The sequence below is a fragment of the Ptychodera flava genome, chromosome 8, assembly GCF_041260155.1.
Source record: "Ptychodera flava strain L36383 chromosome 8, AS_Pfla_20210202, whole genome shotgun sequence".
NCBI lineage: Eukaryota > Metazoa > Hemichordata > Enteropneusta > Ptychoderidae > Ptychodera > Ptychodera flava.
This window is the reverse complement of record NC_091935.1, coordinates 30,527,235-30,543,874: the sequence shown is the minus strand read 5'-3', so window position 1 is coordinate 30,543,874 and position 16,640 is coordinate 30,527,235. Positions and strand designations below refer to the sequence as shown.

Genomic DNA, 16,640 nt, shown 5'->3' with positions numbered 1-16,640 from the left:
TACTACAGAGAAGTCCCCAGACGATGTTTGTTTCCGACACTTTTGTGCCATTTTAAATGTTACAATTTTTTTTACTTAGAAAATAGATGCATATTACTACTCTCTGGAGATTTGATAAATATTTGTTATGTAAATGGTACGAAGATTGATTACCTTGTTATCATTCTTGAGTTGGCATTACTCCATCTGCTCAACATCAGAAACTTATTTTTTAGAAGCCTGACGGCATCCACAGTCTATACCAGTAAACCAGAGGTACATTACTTGTCCAAAAAATTTACCAGATCTGTCATGAATCTATATATCTTTCAACACAGAAAACAGCAGCACTACAAGTCAGCAATACATCATTGTTAGGGACAGCTAGGGATGTATGTAGGAGATTTGTATTTCAGTTCATTGGCAAAAAAGTAAAAATGTGCCGACTGTTGGTCGACAAGCTACATGTATTGTAAAACCTTGTGATTTGTGGTTGTGTCATTAGACCCAAAGAGACTGGGGTGACATTGTTGAAACAGACAGCTGAGTTAGACGTACTTTTGTGAGTCGGGTTTAGTTTTAAGACAGCTGAGATCAAAATCAAAATATCAAATGAGCTTTTCCTGTCTCGTTAGCGTACACTGGTAATGAGCAGCCGTTTGCATCTATCCCTGCTATGGAAAGATTCAATAACTGATCTTGATTCAACTAAACGATGCTGAACAAAAAACTGAAAACACGGCAGGGCTCGGTGTAGCTGCCTTTGGGAAGGGAAGCAATTATTTTGATATCCATGGATGTGAGATAAGCAAAGCTCCCTAGTGGAGGAAAGACAACTTACTTGGCTTAATGTGTGAATTTGAGTACCTATGTTATATGTATCGTGCGCAAATTCATCAATGCCAGACAGGTAATTTATAAGTGCAAAGGGTATCAGTAATATGAAGAGCTAGTTTAATGATGAAAAACAAATAATATTGTTGAATCTGATAATAAGGACATACATGTAACTTCAATTGCATAAAGTCTTGTACGACACATAATATTCCCAGCATGCATAATATCATGAGATTCTTTACAGCCGATATTTAGAATCAAAACTTGGCCTACTGGTATAGCTTTTTCCAGTTTTCGTGCTCTGTATATTTCCTTTTATTGTCATATCAATCATGAAAAAAATGAAAGTCTACTGACATAAATGCATGTGATCAGATATGTCAAAGCTAGTAATGATTATGATATTTGAAGTCATATTACTGTGCAAAGATCGGCACAACTGTGAGAGTATGTGGGCGCAGGTGAAAGCCTAGAGCTGTAAATACCACAAGTGGTTTTCAATCATAACTTAAGGGATGTTTAGCCCAAGTAATCACTGGACAAAAAAAAGCCACAAAAACCTGAATGATTTGATTTCTATTGGAAACACAAGGGTAATGAGCTGTATGGCCCTCGCTCTGATAAAGTAGACTGATAAAAGCAAACAATGATGAGTTATAAGTAAGAAGGGGGAAAAAGTCTTGTACAAGGAGACTGTGTCATTCAGGTTGTCGAAGTCCTGAAATGGATGCAGCAGGAAGATGTTGAACTTGTTTGATCACTCGGTCAATGTCACACATGCACATACACACATAGCTGCAAGCTGTCATTGATTTCACCCATCAGTACACCACTTTTAGTGTAGATCTCGACATATTTCGGCCTTCGTCCATACTCTGGATGAACACCGAAAGACGTTGAGATTTAGACTAACAGTTTCTGGGCAAACGGATCAAAGCTCCATAAATTGCAATATTCCCAGTTTTTTCAAAATTTTGAAATTTTTTTTTTGAAGAGAATATGAATTTGAAAATGGAAATGATAAATTACATCCATATTATTCTGCATCAACATGGAGGTAGACTCTGTCCAGAGCAAGGCAATGCATTGTATACTGTATATTATTATAATCATGCCTGATTATCAGAGTCACACTGACTTCATACATCTAATGACTTCAAAAGCATGCCAGCATTGAAACTGTCACATTCTGATCAAATGATAGTCCATCATTATGTACATTAAAAAAATTGCCACCTTTTGTATGGATCGGTTTTGTTATGCGCTGTGACACAATTCTCAATGATGTGGAACTATGAATGCCGTATCTACAATTTTCAGAAGATATGAACTGCTTAGTTTCTCAAGTCAAAACGATACTGCTGATCTTTTAGAACAGTGGCTATACCTTTGCCATTGTATACCAAGTAGTGATACCAGCATCTGCACCAGATATTGTATTTATTAGAAGTGTGTTAGCTACTCAGCAATACACATTACATGTGTACTTGTGATTCAATAGCGGTGGGATTGTAAAGTGCATGAAAGTAGAACAGGGTTACAAAGTAATTTTTACCATATTCTCCCATGATACCCTAACTTTTTAAGGCTATACAGTCACGGAGATGCTACCATAGATCCCGAGCAATATCTCCTGAAATGCAAATTTTTGAAAAAAAAGTAATATCTTTGATTTGAATGGGATTGTGACCATACCACTGGGATGAAGTGTCAAACATGAACTTTGACCTTTATGCAAATTTTGAAGTGAAACCGATTTTAGGAAAAGTCATGCCGGCCATATCATCTTTTGGAAGCCAACCCATGGGAGGGGATTAGCAAATATACAAGAAAGCAAATTCATGGCAGTGTCTTCGAAGTCAAGCAGTATCAAATATCATATTGCGTAGCTATGTACACCCAGAGGGAGACAGGCAGAGGTCTGCCGCCATGACATAGCTACACTGTATAATCCCTGCGCTACTATAAACTTCTGTCGATAATCTTCAAACATCCATATGTATGAAGGTTTGCTTCACAAAGACCCTGCCCAGACTCGACAGCCACGGTCAACAGAATACCTAGAGAATATGCAAGCATTTACAATTTTTCAGAACTTTGAACAGGCATGATTTAAGTGAAACAGACAAGAAACCCCAAATTATTCCTTGGTGATGTTTCCTTTTGAAATAAAAACACACAATATTATCTTATGGAACAACAAAAGGTTTCAATGGTAATGAACTTTAGAACATGTAAAATTCCAGGACAGGGGATCAATCAATTAGAATTTAAAATTGAATGCAAGTGATTTTGAAAGTGACAAAGAAGATTCGATATTATTTTTTTTCAAGTCAACAATTATAATAATACAAAAATTATCTCTTTTCTTGAACGATCATCACGTTTGTAATAGTTATCAGTAAATAGAAGAAGACGTGAATCAGTTAAAGAAAATACATTGTTATGTGTAAAATGCACAGTTCCGTTGATCCATTACACTGTTGTTGCTACTTGCGGTCAGACATAATTGATTTAAAATTACATTTCCTGTCAAGTCAGTCATGAATCGACTTCACAGCTCCAGGTTAAGATTAATCTCTCATCAAAGCCCAAAATCAAAAAAAGAAAGGTCAGATAAATTTTATCAGCTCAAGAATAGAAGCATTAGTTCATAAGTATTGAATCATTTTGCATTAGCAGCTGTGCAAAATAATCCCCTCACTCAGTGTCACAATCAATCTGACTGCATGCTCTAAAAAGCTTTTTTGGTATTCTGCCATGCTGTAAAATACTTGGTGTGCTGCCAGTGATCGTTCAAAGTGTCGTTACAGTGGTTCATTGGCTTCAGTATGCCCTCTCTAAAAAAACTTTCAGAGACAGATTTTTGGTCTCAATTTTACGATACTTTGCCGGTATGTTGGTTTTCGGGACTTGCTTTGAAGTCTGTCATGTAAATGAAGTTTTCACAGTGTCTTGGTTTTTGTGAAAAATTGAGAATTTGATTTTTCTCTGTTGAGTTAACAAAGGGTATAGTGGTCATTATCCACAAAATTTATGCAATATATTTCTCTTATTCCTAAAATTTGCACAGCGAACCTTATCTTTATTAACTCTCATGAAAGAGAACTGTTTAAATTTTCCATTAGGAAGATTACAGGAACAATTAAAAAGTGTTTTGGTTCACATTGAACACTATCTTGAATCTAATACAATCTACTTTATACGATTAAGAAAGCAGGATTTTTTGAACTGAAGAAAATTTCTTGCTTTATCAATGTAAAACAGTGTTAGGATATATTCAAAAGACCAGAAGTTTTCAACCGTTAATTTCTGGACACCGAAGAAAGTCATTCTTCTGAGAACATGCATGTGTCATGACACTCTCACATTACAGAGCCATTTGACATTTGTTATGAGCTCTCCACGTCTGCAGAAAGTCACCACAATTTATTGAGTCAGTGTGAATTCACAGTGCCAGGGCGGGCGTTAATAAGCAGAGCTAGCAGTGCGCCGGTTTGATTCAGAGATTACGATGAAATCTCAGCAATGGGAAACATGGGGATTTATACATGCCTTTCAAGTACCCAGTATATTACATGTTGATTAGCCGGTCCGTTGCCGGGAGAGCACTCAACACCTGGAGTTTTCTCTTCCATGATAGTGGAGCGACACAATCTGGTGAAATTCAAAAGCATTTCAAATATTCAATGACCGATTTCCTGATGTCCCTGTAAGTCAATGTTGTCTCCGTTATTTCTCTCAAGATTAGCCATAGAGATTCAGCAGTTTCAAAATTTCATCAAAATGCACGGATCATCACATTCATCTTTGAAAAATTGAAAAAAGTGTTGATAAAACACACAATTTAAGTACATGACATTAATAGATACCTGGTACTAACAATTACTATTAGTAGTTCAAGGTGGTCCAACTAAATATTGGAAATGAGAAATGTCTCACGGACCAGGTAGTGTTTTACCTTGAATGAATATGATTATTGGACAAGTTTTGATATGTCACGTTGATATATAAGTGTATATTTGTGGGAAGTTAATTTATAATATAACACTCTTTATCTGACCTAGAACAAGTTGTAATATTGTACAAAAGTCAGTAGGAACACAGTAAGTGCTGTGATGGAATGTCATTACAAAACTTCATGACTTGGTAATTGGTATGGCAATGCCAGTCACTAATGCTACAGCCGGCAGAGCTCCGTTGCCTCCATAAGGGAGATGAAATACAATACAAAAGTCAATTCCAGACTCGGATCGTGCACTTTATCTATCCACATCAACAAAATCCATAAATACTAGTGACTGTTTTGGCTGAAAAAACAGAAAGCTCTGCTTTCTCAAGCAGAAAGGAAATTAAATGTTATGATGATAAAATGAATACTACAGGTTCCATACTTAATTACTCATTTTGTTGACTGGTCATGTAGACTAAGCATATTTTCAAAAAACTTAGAAAATACAATTATGTTCAAAAATAAAACAAATCATCTAATTGTGTTGATAGTAATCACAAATATATCAAATCAAAAGTATTACATTTGAAATGACTCTGCAAACATGAGCAGCCTAGATTTTTGTGCATTTTCCATCTTACCGTACATTAGATTAGCCAGATATCTGTCATCTTCGTTTTGATATCGGCTGATAAACTCAACAATTATTGGAATGCAGTCTTGGTATTTCACCATCAACTGTTGCCGTACACTCACTTCATGTCACAATCTCCACACAGCATTGTCTTGTGTTCATCACTCTTGTAAACTGGAGCAACTCACACACACACACACTGATACACTTGCTTCACAAAAGTTCCACACCAACTCATACATGTAAGTGTATCTTCTGAGGAAAACTGAAGTAAACGGTCAATCAGTTATTCTAATCAATCAATCAATCAATTAATTAATTATAAATAATGATAAATCAATAGTTTATTTAATCAATCAATCAATCAATCAATTTATTAATCAATCAATAATTGAACTATCCAACTTCTAATCATCATAATGTCACGGTCCAAGCAATACGGCAAGGATGAAGACAGTGCCAGGTATCAGTTTTAATATATGGTAAAGGTAACACACACCCTGACACAGAAATTTAAACTTTTCCCAAAGAAAACTTTAAACACCTCTCTTTCAAAATCAACAATAAAAATCAGGGTTTCACCTTGCAAAGTTAAGGATCAGAGAAACAAATTGATGAAACTCTGCCAAGATTCAAGATATTCAAAATGGCCGCTATACCCTATATTAACTCAATGTGTGAAATTGAATTTTTGATTTTTCACAGTGAGGAGATTGTGAAAGTTTCATTTCTGTAAGTGTTGTGTTACAATGTATTGGAGAGCTTGAACTGATTTTATACTGATTTTCATCTAGAAACACGTAATGTGGTGTCGACAAGACAGTCATGTGCCTTCTTCCCACCATACTGAGATGCAATGACATAATTCCCGGTAACTCCACAGAAATACATTACAATGAGTTTTACTGCTGTTCTAAGCATACTAAAGACTATGTACAGCATAGTGAAGTTAATACTTGTAATATCATGCTTCAACATTATTGGAATTGAAGATCAGTGGTATTCATATTTCACACTTTCCTGTCATTCAAAAAAGACATTGAAATAATTACTGTGTCCCTTTTAAAAATGGAATTTTAATATTACTAAGTGTTGGAGAAACATATGTGAAACTAAATCTGCTAAAAAGTTAATCACATCAACAAAGTGTTAAATAATCACATGCCTTGGGGAACTTTTAAGTGTCTTTTTGAAAGAAACATATCACCTTGCCGGGGGCTACATCAACTCATTTAAGTTCTGATGTGCACACACAGCCTGACAGCTCCTCGATTTATTCAGATTATCTGTCATATTGCTCTTAATTACTCTCGGATCATAATTCTTTAATCAATAACAGGCACTGAATTCGGTATCAAAATAGACGTATCCATATCGGTGTTGCTAATTATAATTGACGTGAAAGGCCGACACTTCTCCTCCGCGTCAGTTCATTATTTGAGTCGGTGAGTTTCTCTGTTCAGTGACCTGTCCCTCATCCAGATCACTTTAAGGTGCAATTTACAGAACGGATGATGAACAGCCTGTCAGGAGTTTAATAGACCTGAAACAACCCCTCCTGAACACTGCTTCACTAGTATGGTTGAACCTCATTGCTTTTTAAAGGCGGAGCCTCCCTTTAAAAGGACGCCAAGCTATGGCTGCGTTCATTGTGTAAGTGGACACCAAATAGGAAACAGGGGCACACGCTCCAGAAAATGCCACTTTTTAGTTTTTCCCGGCAGCAAAAACACAGGCCGTCCAGTGCAAAGTTGCTGCCGATCGAACTCATTGGTTATATTCAAAGTCTCACGCGACTGGAAGACAATTTTTTAGGAAATTCAAGCGTTTGTGGTGGGGAATCAACGACCGTTGGCGATTTGAACCGACCGTCAATCAAAAGCTTGCATAAACTCTGTTTGCAGAATTAGCAAAATGTGACAAAAGGTTGAGATCAGTTTGTGTAATTAATTTTATAGAAATCAAACATCGTACTGGCCAGGTGTTTAACTAGGAGGAGAACTACATTAATGCGAGAACCTGGGATTGAAAAGTGCAGCTTTAATGATGGCTTTGGACCCATTTACTGGGCCATAGGGGTGGAAGGTACACCTATATGAAGGTGTTTGGTACACAGACTCTCTGTGGAATACAATAATGCATCCAGCCAGAAGGGGTGAATTAACTCTCTCTCTCAGACGGTTGAAATTAAATAGAAGAGGATGGGATGGTGTAATTGTATCATTTGCAGTCTAATAAGTACAACCATCATCACTGTGTCAGCTAGACTAGACCACAACAGCTTTTGCAATCATCGCAAATGTAGCATTGAAAGTTTGCCAGAAACAATTTAAAAAAGCAGGTTTTAATTGTAACCGGCTATCACACCTAATAACTGCTATTTTCAGTTAAATTGTTTTAATGGCAATTATAACTGATGAAGATGCAAATTACTAAATGTATCTTGAGGCATGATTGTTAATTTGGGTCGTGCTTGATGGATATTTTTCGTTTTGAAATAATTGCACGAATTCCTCTTAGAACAAAAGTGTAATTAGGAGGGCAATTTACAGATGATAGTTAATATGTTTCTTTACATTAGTGAAATGCATCTCTGCAATAATCCTGAATTTTATTGGCAATCATTATCTTCTCAATACGAAGTAAGATATGGATGGCTCTGCTGTTGCTGTTTCTATAGGTTTATCAAAGCTTACATAATTTTACTGTGCTTTCTGAAACATTTCCTATGCTTGTAAATCCTCCACTACATACTTGAATAAATGTTAGAAGTACTTTTTTATCAAAAAGATTCACACCTGTAATAAAGAAATTTGTCATTGATTTTTCTGAAGAAATCCAACAGAGCCAGTAGTACTCGCATCAGCTTTCAAACTGTAGGGAAAAACGAGATACCCAAGCTTTCATTGCTAGGGTACAACCTACACACATACTGGAAAGTCGGCTGATTCCCCAATATATGCATTTGCCAGCTATACGCATTTGCCAGCTGCGAGTAATAGAAATCTGATACTGCTGTTTTATGGAACAAAATATCAGTCTTAAATCGATTCCTAGGAGTTTTAACAGCCATGCTGCAAAGCTTTAAAGATTTCCTGTCTGTGTTCAGGGAACCGGAATTCATCAACGTCAACTTGAACATTTTCTTCAAAACAGTGCATGACCAATCTCTGCACTAGAATTTCTTGTTACCGGCTGATGTGTAGAATACTGAATATTCTTTTTTATACAAAACAAGATAAAAATAATTGAAAAATGTTTAAAACCTTTTTATCAGCGTTTGATGATAACATAATAAATTATTCTATTTGAACAAAATGTTACCCCATCCCACTTTTTTCTTTTTATTTGAAAGTAATCCATCTTGTGGAGGTGAATTCTATTTATAACCCCCTCAGGACCTTACTGTGGCGCAATCCTACTGCGTGTACAAATGGTATTGTTGGACATTTACACGATGACATAGGGGTGAATGGATCACAGATAAACTCTTCAACTTGCATTGATTGACTGCCCGGTCCCTGATTGACAGAGCTATACACCTGTGAGTCCGCCAGAAAATTACGATTTTTATTGCCCTCAGATTTTTCAAACGCACAGTGTAAATTTCTCGCCCACTGATTCAGGTCTATTCACAGCTCAATAACCCAACCATAGTAATAAAAGATGCCGATATGCAGACTGAGGAGATGGCTCTATGAATCACCCCCGGTGACAGTCACTGATATCGACTAAATTAAGGTGACAAACTGTCTCCTGATTGTTCATATCAATCTATCCTTTTGTAAATAAACGTGGCTTGTCCATCTTCCAATGCATCACATTTCACCACAGTCGATATGCCTGATATGCGAGGTGTGAACATTTTTATGGCCAATCTCTTTGTTGTATTCATTGCATCTAGAGATAGCTTGTTAACAACTGCTATACTATATGAACATCTGTCAACTGCAATGTCGAAAAGGTGCATTGTTTTTTTGAGGGATGTCAGGTTTATAAATCGTCTCTATCTTCAGCAAGCTGTCAGAGTGTGCATGTCATGCATTATGATCACTCCTGCTCATTGAATGATATAGCAGGATCATCGTCACTAATCTCACGAATGTATAAACTTGAAAATTTCACACTAGGAAACTCGGTTCTTAGGTAGAGAGTGTTGTTTGAGATGTAGGGAGTCCAGTATGTAATGTGTAATGAGATGGGACCTTTAGTTGTGAAAGACTGTGGATTCATTGAATATGATGGAAAAATGTCATAAATGTTGAAATGCAAGGGAAAAAATGGTCTCTCTCTAACCACAAACTTTATCACATGATCTACTTTCCTCCCGTTTAAAAAGGAAGCACTTGACATTAAAATAATATTTCATTAAAGTATTCCGTGTATCAGAACCTGCTGTAGGCTCTGATAGCAAGTTTCAAGCCCTGCAGTATATCAGTCTGTATGTCATACTGTTAATATAACATGCTTTTAGTACTTAAGCTGTGAGAGGCAAGGGATATGCACCACAACTAGCCTTTGATTTAGGGTGTGTGGAATAAAACAGTTCGAAACAGCAGTGTTTATCACCACTGTGTGTCAACATTCCCTGCGGCAGGTTTTTGACGCTACTGTATCGACCCACATGCAATGAAGTAAGTCAAGTATGCTATGTGTGGTCTTGAAGGTTTGTACCACTCACACTGCAGGTGTGACAGACACCATGAGAAGATTACTCAATATCCGATGTAAGCTCATTTCAGCATGTTGATTAAAAAAAGATAATGACAGACCGGCAAGGGGAATATTGAAATGTATCACTGCCAAGTACTTCCGAGATTGAGAGCAAGATAACCAGCCATAAAATCCCAAGGTCTGGCCTTGAAAACGGTCAAGGTGCTCCATTCTTATGTCAACACTAATCCAACTTGACTTTTGAGTGTCATTCTGATGTTTTATGATTTCCTGTTTTACAAGGGAAGAATAACAACAGCCAATATGCAGTAGTAAAATATCAGAGGTTACCGTAATTTTAGGAGAGCTGGGCGTACAGTTAGGAAATACCGAAAAATAGCAGTAGTCACTAGAATGGTGTTTTAAAGCCATATGTGCTTTTTGAATTATTTTCAGGGCATACAGTTATTCATTGTGATGGTAGCACCATAGATTATAATAGCTGAATAGCTTGCCTTGATTTAGTGGAAAGGAGCATGGTGCTGAAACAAGGCAAAGTAGGGTTTGTCGCAGTTTTGTTAGTCAATAAACAGACAGTTTTGAGCTGTCAGGTTTTTTCTCATTTCTGCATCATACTACAGCATCCAAGAGGCTTAAATTTTGCTCGTATCACAAAAATCATGATAGTTAAAAGACAAAATTCATTTTCAAATCACACGTACGTTGTTTCGGCAGCTATACACTTTTGCCGTTTATTTCTTCATTTCAGATCAAAAGTTGCGACTGGGGGCATTTTCTGTTTGATGGTTGCTTTCACTTCATTTCAATTGTCGCCAGTCAGTCTGTAAAAACCAGAGATCATAATGCAACATCTAAGCAAAATAGACAGTGTCACAGATAATATTTGTTAGCAAGGACAGTGACACCACACTGTAGTAAAAGGAAAAAAAATGGAACCTTGTTATTTGCATAATGCATGTGCTGTGGAGCTGGGTGTGTCTTGGTATACATAAATTACTCCTTCCTGTTTTGCCAAACCCAATAATTTTTCGACAGTGGCAAGTCAGAATATGTCGTTAAAATTCATAGTCGTTAAAATTTTTATGTCGTGGATGATTTAAAAATAAGCCATTGCTGGAAGGTATAGGTAACGATTACAGTCTAATGGTGATATTGGCATCAATTTTTTTTTCAACTTTAAGTTCTTGATAAATAATAAAGCCAAATTTTTGATGAGGTAGTCAAATTTTCCCATATTAAAGAAAGGTTTGACGTGTTTAGCGGCCACAAATTTCTGTCTTGAAAGACTCCTCAACAATATCACAAAGAACTCAAAACACACAAATTTGTTTTGCAAAGAATTGAAAAAGAAACCATTCAAAACCCAATCTGTTTTTTTTAAGAATTCAAAAATATGAAGGTGTGTTCTGATTCATAATATTAGAATATATCATGGAATGAATACTTTAATGTGTTAACAAAAGAGCTTGAGAGGCTGTGGTTTCTTTTACTAATAAAGCTATCTCGAACATGTATCCCAGCATCAGAGAACCGCAGACAAGTGTAGATACGATCACAGTTGCTTGAACACAGTGGTGCCCACTAGTGCACTCGGAGCTTTAGATGAAAGTTTTGTTGCATGCATGCGACAAACAAAAAACCCAAACCGTGTTTCAGCCAACAGTGTGCTAGTCAGAGAAAATCAGCGTCCGCTCGGAAAAAAAAAATTACTGTGAGAGCTGATGGAGAACTATCATCTCGGAAATAAATGTTGGTTATCTGTCGTGTATGGCAATTACCATACACAGTGTAACAAGAATGACACAGACGATGTGATTGTTGAAAATGGCTTAACCTGAAAGGAACTACCAGGCACCAGCCAATTTGAAAGCCCATTTTCACAGATAATGTGAACAGATGCTTTGATATCTGCGTGACGAGGCTGGCGTAATTTTGTGATGGGGGTTCACATCATTGCTCTGAAAGGTCAGAGATAAATGCATGTAGTTGTGTTTCAATTGACATTTAACGTAAGGTTGAAAACATCAATAAAGCCAGTAAAACAAAGTCGTAATATGAGTGAAATGCAAACAAGTTTCACTCAGACCAGGTAGATCAGAGTTTTCCGTGAGAAGTGCTTTCGCTGCTCTTCAAAGTCATTCTTAGCATCCCCCAGCAAATTCAAAACAACTTTGTTTAATGATGGCATACTAGAACACAATCGTGAATCCAAGCGGTGAAATTTCCACAGAGCGTTGAAAGCTTGCGTGTTCTGATCAATGGCTGTGAAAAAATCAGTGTTCAGTGTAAGGCAGTATATTTCATGCCCAGTACTTGACATTTTCTGGAAAATCGTATTCACCTATCATCAACCCATTCATTTGCCCGCTGGCAGAATCACTTTGTCTGATTTCTTTCTCCTTACAGCCATGCAGGAGTTGACAGCACAGTACGAGGCTCTGAAGGCCCAGCTCAACGACAATGAAACACACGCTCAGCTCGGAAATCTTGAACGCAAATGGCAGCACCACGAGCAGAATAACTTTGTCATGAAAGAGTGTATCCTTTGGAAAATGGAGCAATTATTTGCAGGCTAGGAGTTTGCCCCCCTCTCTCTCTCTCTCTCTCTCTCTCTCTCTCTCTCTCTCTCTCTCTCTCTCTCTGTACTGTTCAAACATGATTTGAAGTTACGACATTGATGGAAAACAAGCGATTGTGAAGGATTTGTCATTTTGACTGATTCATTCACTAAATATATGTATACCTAAGCATCTATCATTCATGTTCTTCCTATTGTTCACAGTAGAGCCAATGTATAACTTTTATAACATATGTATGTTATCTTCTGCATGTCATTACTCTCAATATGTCAAATATTTGCCTTGAAAAAATGGCGGATGGCAATATCAGTTTGTCTTGGTTTTACAGGGAACAACAAAAATTTGACTTAAACACAGATGACAAATTCCTGTCAATATCCCTCACGATGTTCGTATCTCGGAAAACAGCAAGGAACTCAGACTGGTGGTTTACTGTGTGTCTTGTGTTATCCTCCCTCGATCTCCCTCCACTTCCCTTGCTCTGTGAACAAAATCATTCTCATAACAGTCGACCACAGCATACAAATGCATTTTAGCTGAATAAAACAATTATGATGATGAAGCTGTGCGTTATTCATTTATCTAATCCTGCATAGCAATTATAAATTTATTATTTGTAAACATCTGTGTGAATATATCGCTGCAGATTATTCTCCCCAGCTGAATAGCATTTGCGTAGATTGGAAGTACAGGGACAGTGAAGAAAGATAACACACTCAGCAAACAGCAGGGCACATCATACACCATCAGTCTAAGTTGCCGGCTGTTTTCCTAGGCAGATAGGAACACTGCAAGGGATATTGATTAGACTTGTCAAGTTTTGATATGTCAAACACTTTGTCGTCCATGGCAACAAAACAAATATTGTTATGACAACATACTTCACAGGTAACACCAGGTCCAGACATTTATTTGGCATGAAAAAAAGTTTTGCCGTTTCTTAACCTGTTCTCCCCGATTGCCTGTGGACAGGTCCACAATCACTGTCGATAACAATGGTGTTCGGCCAAACCACTGCGGAAAAAGGGGTTTAAGTTGATCACAGTATGCCATCGTGATTACATTCTTAGGCTCGTTCATAAACAGCCAAGACTTCGTAATCACTGACTTGACAGCCAAAAAAAGTCTTCATGTATTATTCAAGCGTCTTACAAGAGTTCATGACAGGGGGCGCTTGCACTTTGTGAAAGATAAATGATAATGCCAACATTATTTGAAAACTCTGACAACTATGGTATAAATCAAGAGGCATTTAATGAAACCGTAGAGCCTGAATGCTGAACTAGGTGGTTGCCCTCGTGTCAGTCCAACCTATTCTCTGCCAGTGTCTAGCTAATGGCCACCTGCTCACAAGGCACACAGCCCCACATTTTGACTGCAGCGATATTTGGCACGTTCTGAACCAAATAGTACATGCACATTAAAATATCGCATTACACCAAGTATTCGATATTGACTCTGCAGTACAAAGTTTTTCTTTTTCCACACTCCAATCTCTCCTGCTTATAGGCATCAGAATTATTTTAGCATGTCTTTGAAAGCCGAACACTGGGGGCTTGCCAAGTAATTACGGTAGTTTTAGCAATCTTACAAAAATATGTTGATGTTTTAGCCCTTCCTAACCATTGCTCAAAATTCTAAGTGAAATAAACAGAAATAACATGCAGCCCTCTTTCAGTTTTTGAATTGCCGTTCAAGTTTAAAAAGAACCTAATAAACAAAAGATCCAAGAAAATGGTTTTATATTTATGATTTATACCAACATTTTGTCTGAGTCATTATGCATATTTTATAAATATTCAATGCCATGTAAAAGATCACTGTAAATGACGAATATTCCACAATTTTTGGATTGAATTAATCATTTGCCAAAGTAGCTAATAATTGAACATATTAAGGTAATTGAATATTTCATACTGACCTTATACCAACTTTTTCAAATTCACATTGCTGATTTCTGCTAATATTTAGTGCATACACAACAGCACAACCAAGATTATCTTTTGCATAAGACCTTCCCACAATCAAGCAATTCTTTGCCAAGAAACATGCCGTCAGCGCACCATAGTGCAAACACAGGGTAGTGCACTTTAAATATACCTAACATGGCACAGTTGTCGCTGTGTCAACTCGAGGGGGTAAATTTAAACCTGTCAGGATGTCATTCAGTGCAATAAGGTATTCAGTGCTATTCAGTGTACTTGTGATTTGATCACAGACTCTGCTACACATTAACTCAACAACAATTCTCTCTCTCTCTCTCTCTCTCTCTCTCTCTCTCTCCTCTCACTCCTACTCTCTCTCTCTCTCTCTCTCTCTCTCTCTCTCTCTCTCTCTCTCTCTCTCCAGCTCACACCTAGTCTATCACTGACATACAAACAAAATTTTTAAAACTCAATCCAAGTTTTCCTTGACCCCCTTGGCTACAGTTATTGCTACAAAGAGCATGGAGAGTGACTACCGTCCAATCGTGAAGAACGTCAAAGGAATGCTATCCGATTACAATAAGATTATTCAAGACCTGCTGACTCGCAAGGGACATTAAGCAAGCTTTATTAGTTCAAGATTCCTCCAGTTTTCTTCCTGTAGAGCGGTAGAGTTTCCCCACATCACATGTCGTAACATTCCAATTACACCATCTTCAAGCATCCCAGAAGTGAATTATTTATGGTAACTGTACGATGCATATGATCCGTGAACTGTTTACAATTCAGATTTCGTTTCCCAGTGCTCTTTTACGATTCACATATTTTGCCACCTCCTCTTGCGTTTCTGTCATTTGCCCCACACCGTGACTAAGTAATCCGTATCAATATTTGATAAATCCTGAACAGCCAATGAGTCATCCCTTCTGAGACGTCACTCACTTGGAAATTTTTTGGACAGCTTTCTTTGCACTCCATCTATTCACATTTGCATCGGCCATCGTCTGGCTCAGTGTGATTGTTAAAGTACAACTTGAATTCCAAGGAATCTTTCCCTCTCAAATGAGCGCATCCGGAAACGGTCACTTGTATGCTTCACTTGTCTGATTTTTTCCACAATTTATATGTGTTCCCAATATGGATGTGCAATTATGATTGCCAACTTGATGTTTATTCCGTCCACTTCAAGCAAGTAGATCACTGTCTTGATTTCAAAAAAAGTATCCCACCCTTTCACCCCCATTTTGAAAAACGTAAGCCTAAGACACCACTCAGACAATAAGACTAGACCAAAGTGTATGCTTAATAGGGGCTTTTATGAATTTGTTCAGAAATATGCAGTTGTGTTATAGTTCATTACCTCATGCTACTTTTTACATGTAAATAAAGGATGTTATATAAAATCACAGCAGTCTTTGTTTAGTGGTCTCTTAATTAACTCAGTCAGCTGTTAAAAGTTACCTTTGAGTGACATTAGTTAAAACTTTTGATAACGTTTTCAGTGTTTGTTTGATTCTGGCCGTCGTCCCTAGAGCAGGTTCAATGTCCAGCATTCACTACAGATAGCTTCCACAGCGTGCAAGCACGGGCCTATGTGTGTGTTCGATGCACACTGGCAGACTGTCTTGATAAACTGAATACCAGGTATTTCAATGTACCGTTGGGAGTAGAACAAAAATATGCAAATGATCAATAAAAATGACCAATAAAACTGAAATGTATACTGCTCCCTTCCAGTGCAACTGTTGGCAGTAAGGCAAAACTTGCAGGATGTTTTTACATAATTTTTTTTTCCTATGTTAAATAATTGAATAGCAGACTTATCCGATAAAAATCACTCATCCTTATCAAAGATAATCAGGGCACACTAGCTTCAGCATTAATATTTCAATACATTGGAAAAAAAACAGTATTATGACATTTACACATCATATACTGCTGTGTTAGCTGTGAATGGCTTGACAGTGTTGCTTGGTTGCAGATGTACTTGCATCGTTAATGGAAAGGAACTGTTGCAATTCTTACTTTTCACAAAGGCATTCCCCATTTCAGCTTTATGT

General features: G+C 37.2%; 1 protein-coding gene across 1 annotated transcript in view; it reads left to right on the top strand.

The window, feature by feature from the left end:
- The window catches only part of LOC139139041 (intraflagellar transport protein 74 homolog), a 39,246-nt gene extending 23,260 nt beyond the window's left edge, over positions 1 to 15,986 (top strand). The window contains exons 19-20 of the mRNA XM_070707742.1: positions 12,483 to 12,614; positions 15,085 to 15,986. Coding sequence (XP_070563843.1) covers positions 12,483 to 12,614; positions 15,085 to 15,200 — 248 coding nt within the window. The 3' untranslated portion in view covers positions 15,201 to 15,986. The remainder of the gene's footprint in view (positions 1 to 12,482; positions 12,615 to 15,084) is intronic.
- The last annotated feature ends 654 nt before the right edge of the window (positions 15,987 to 16,640 follow it).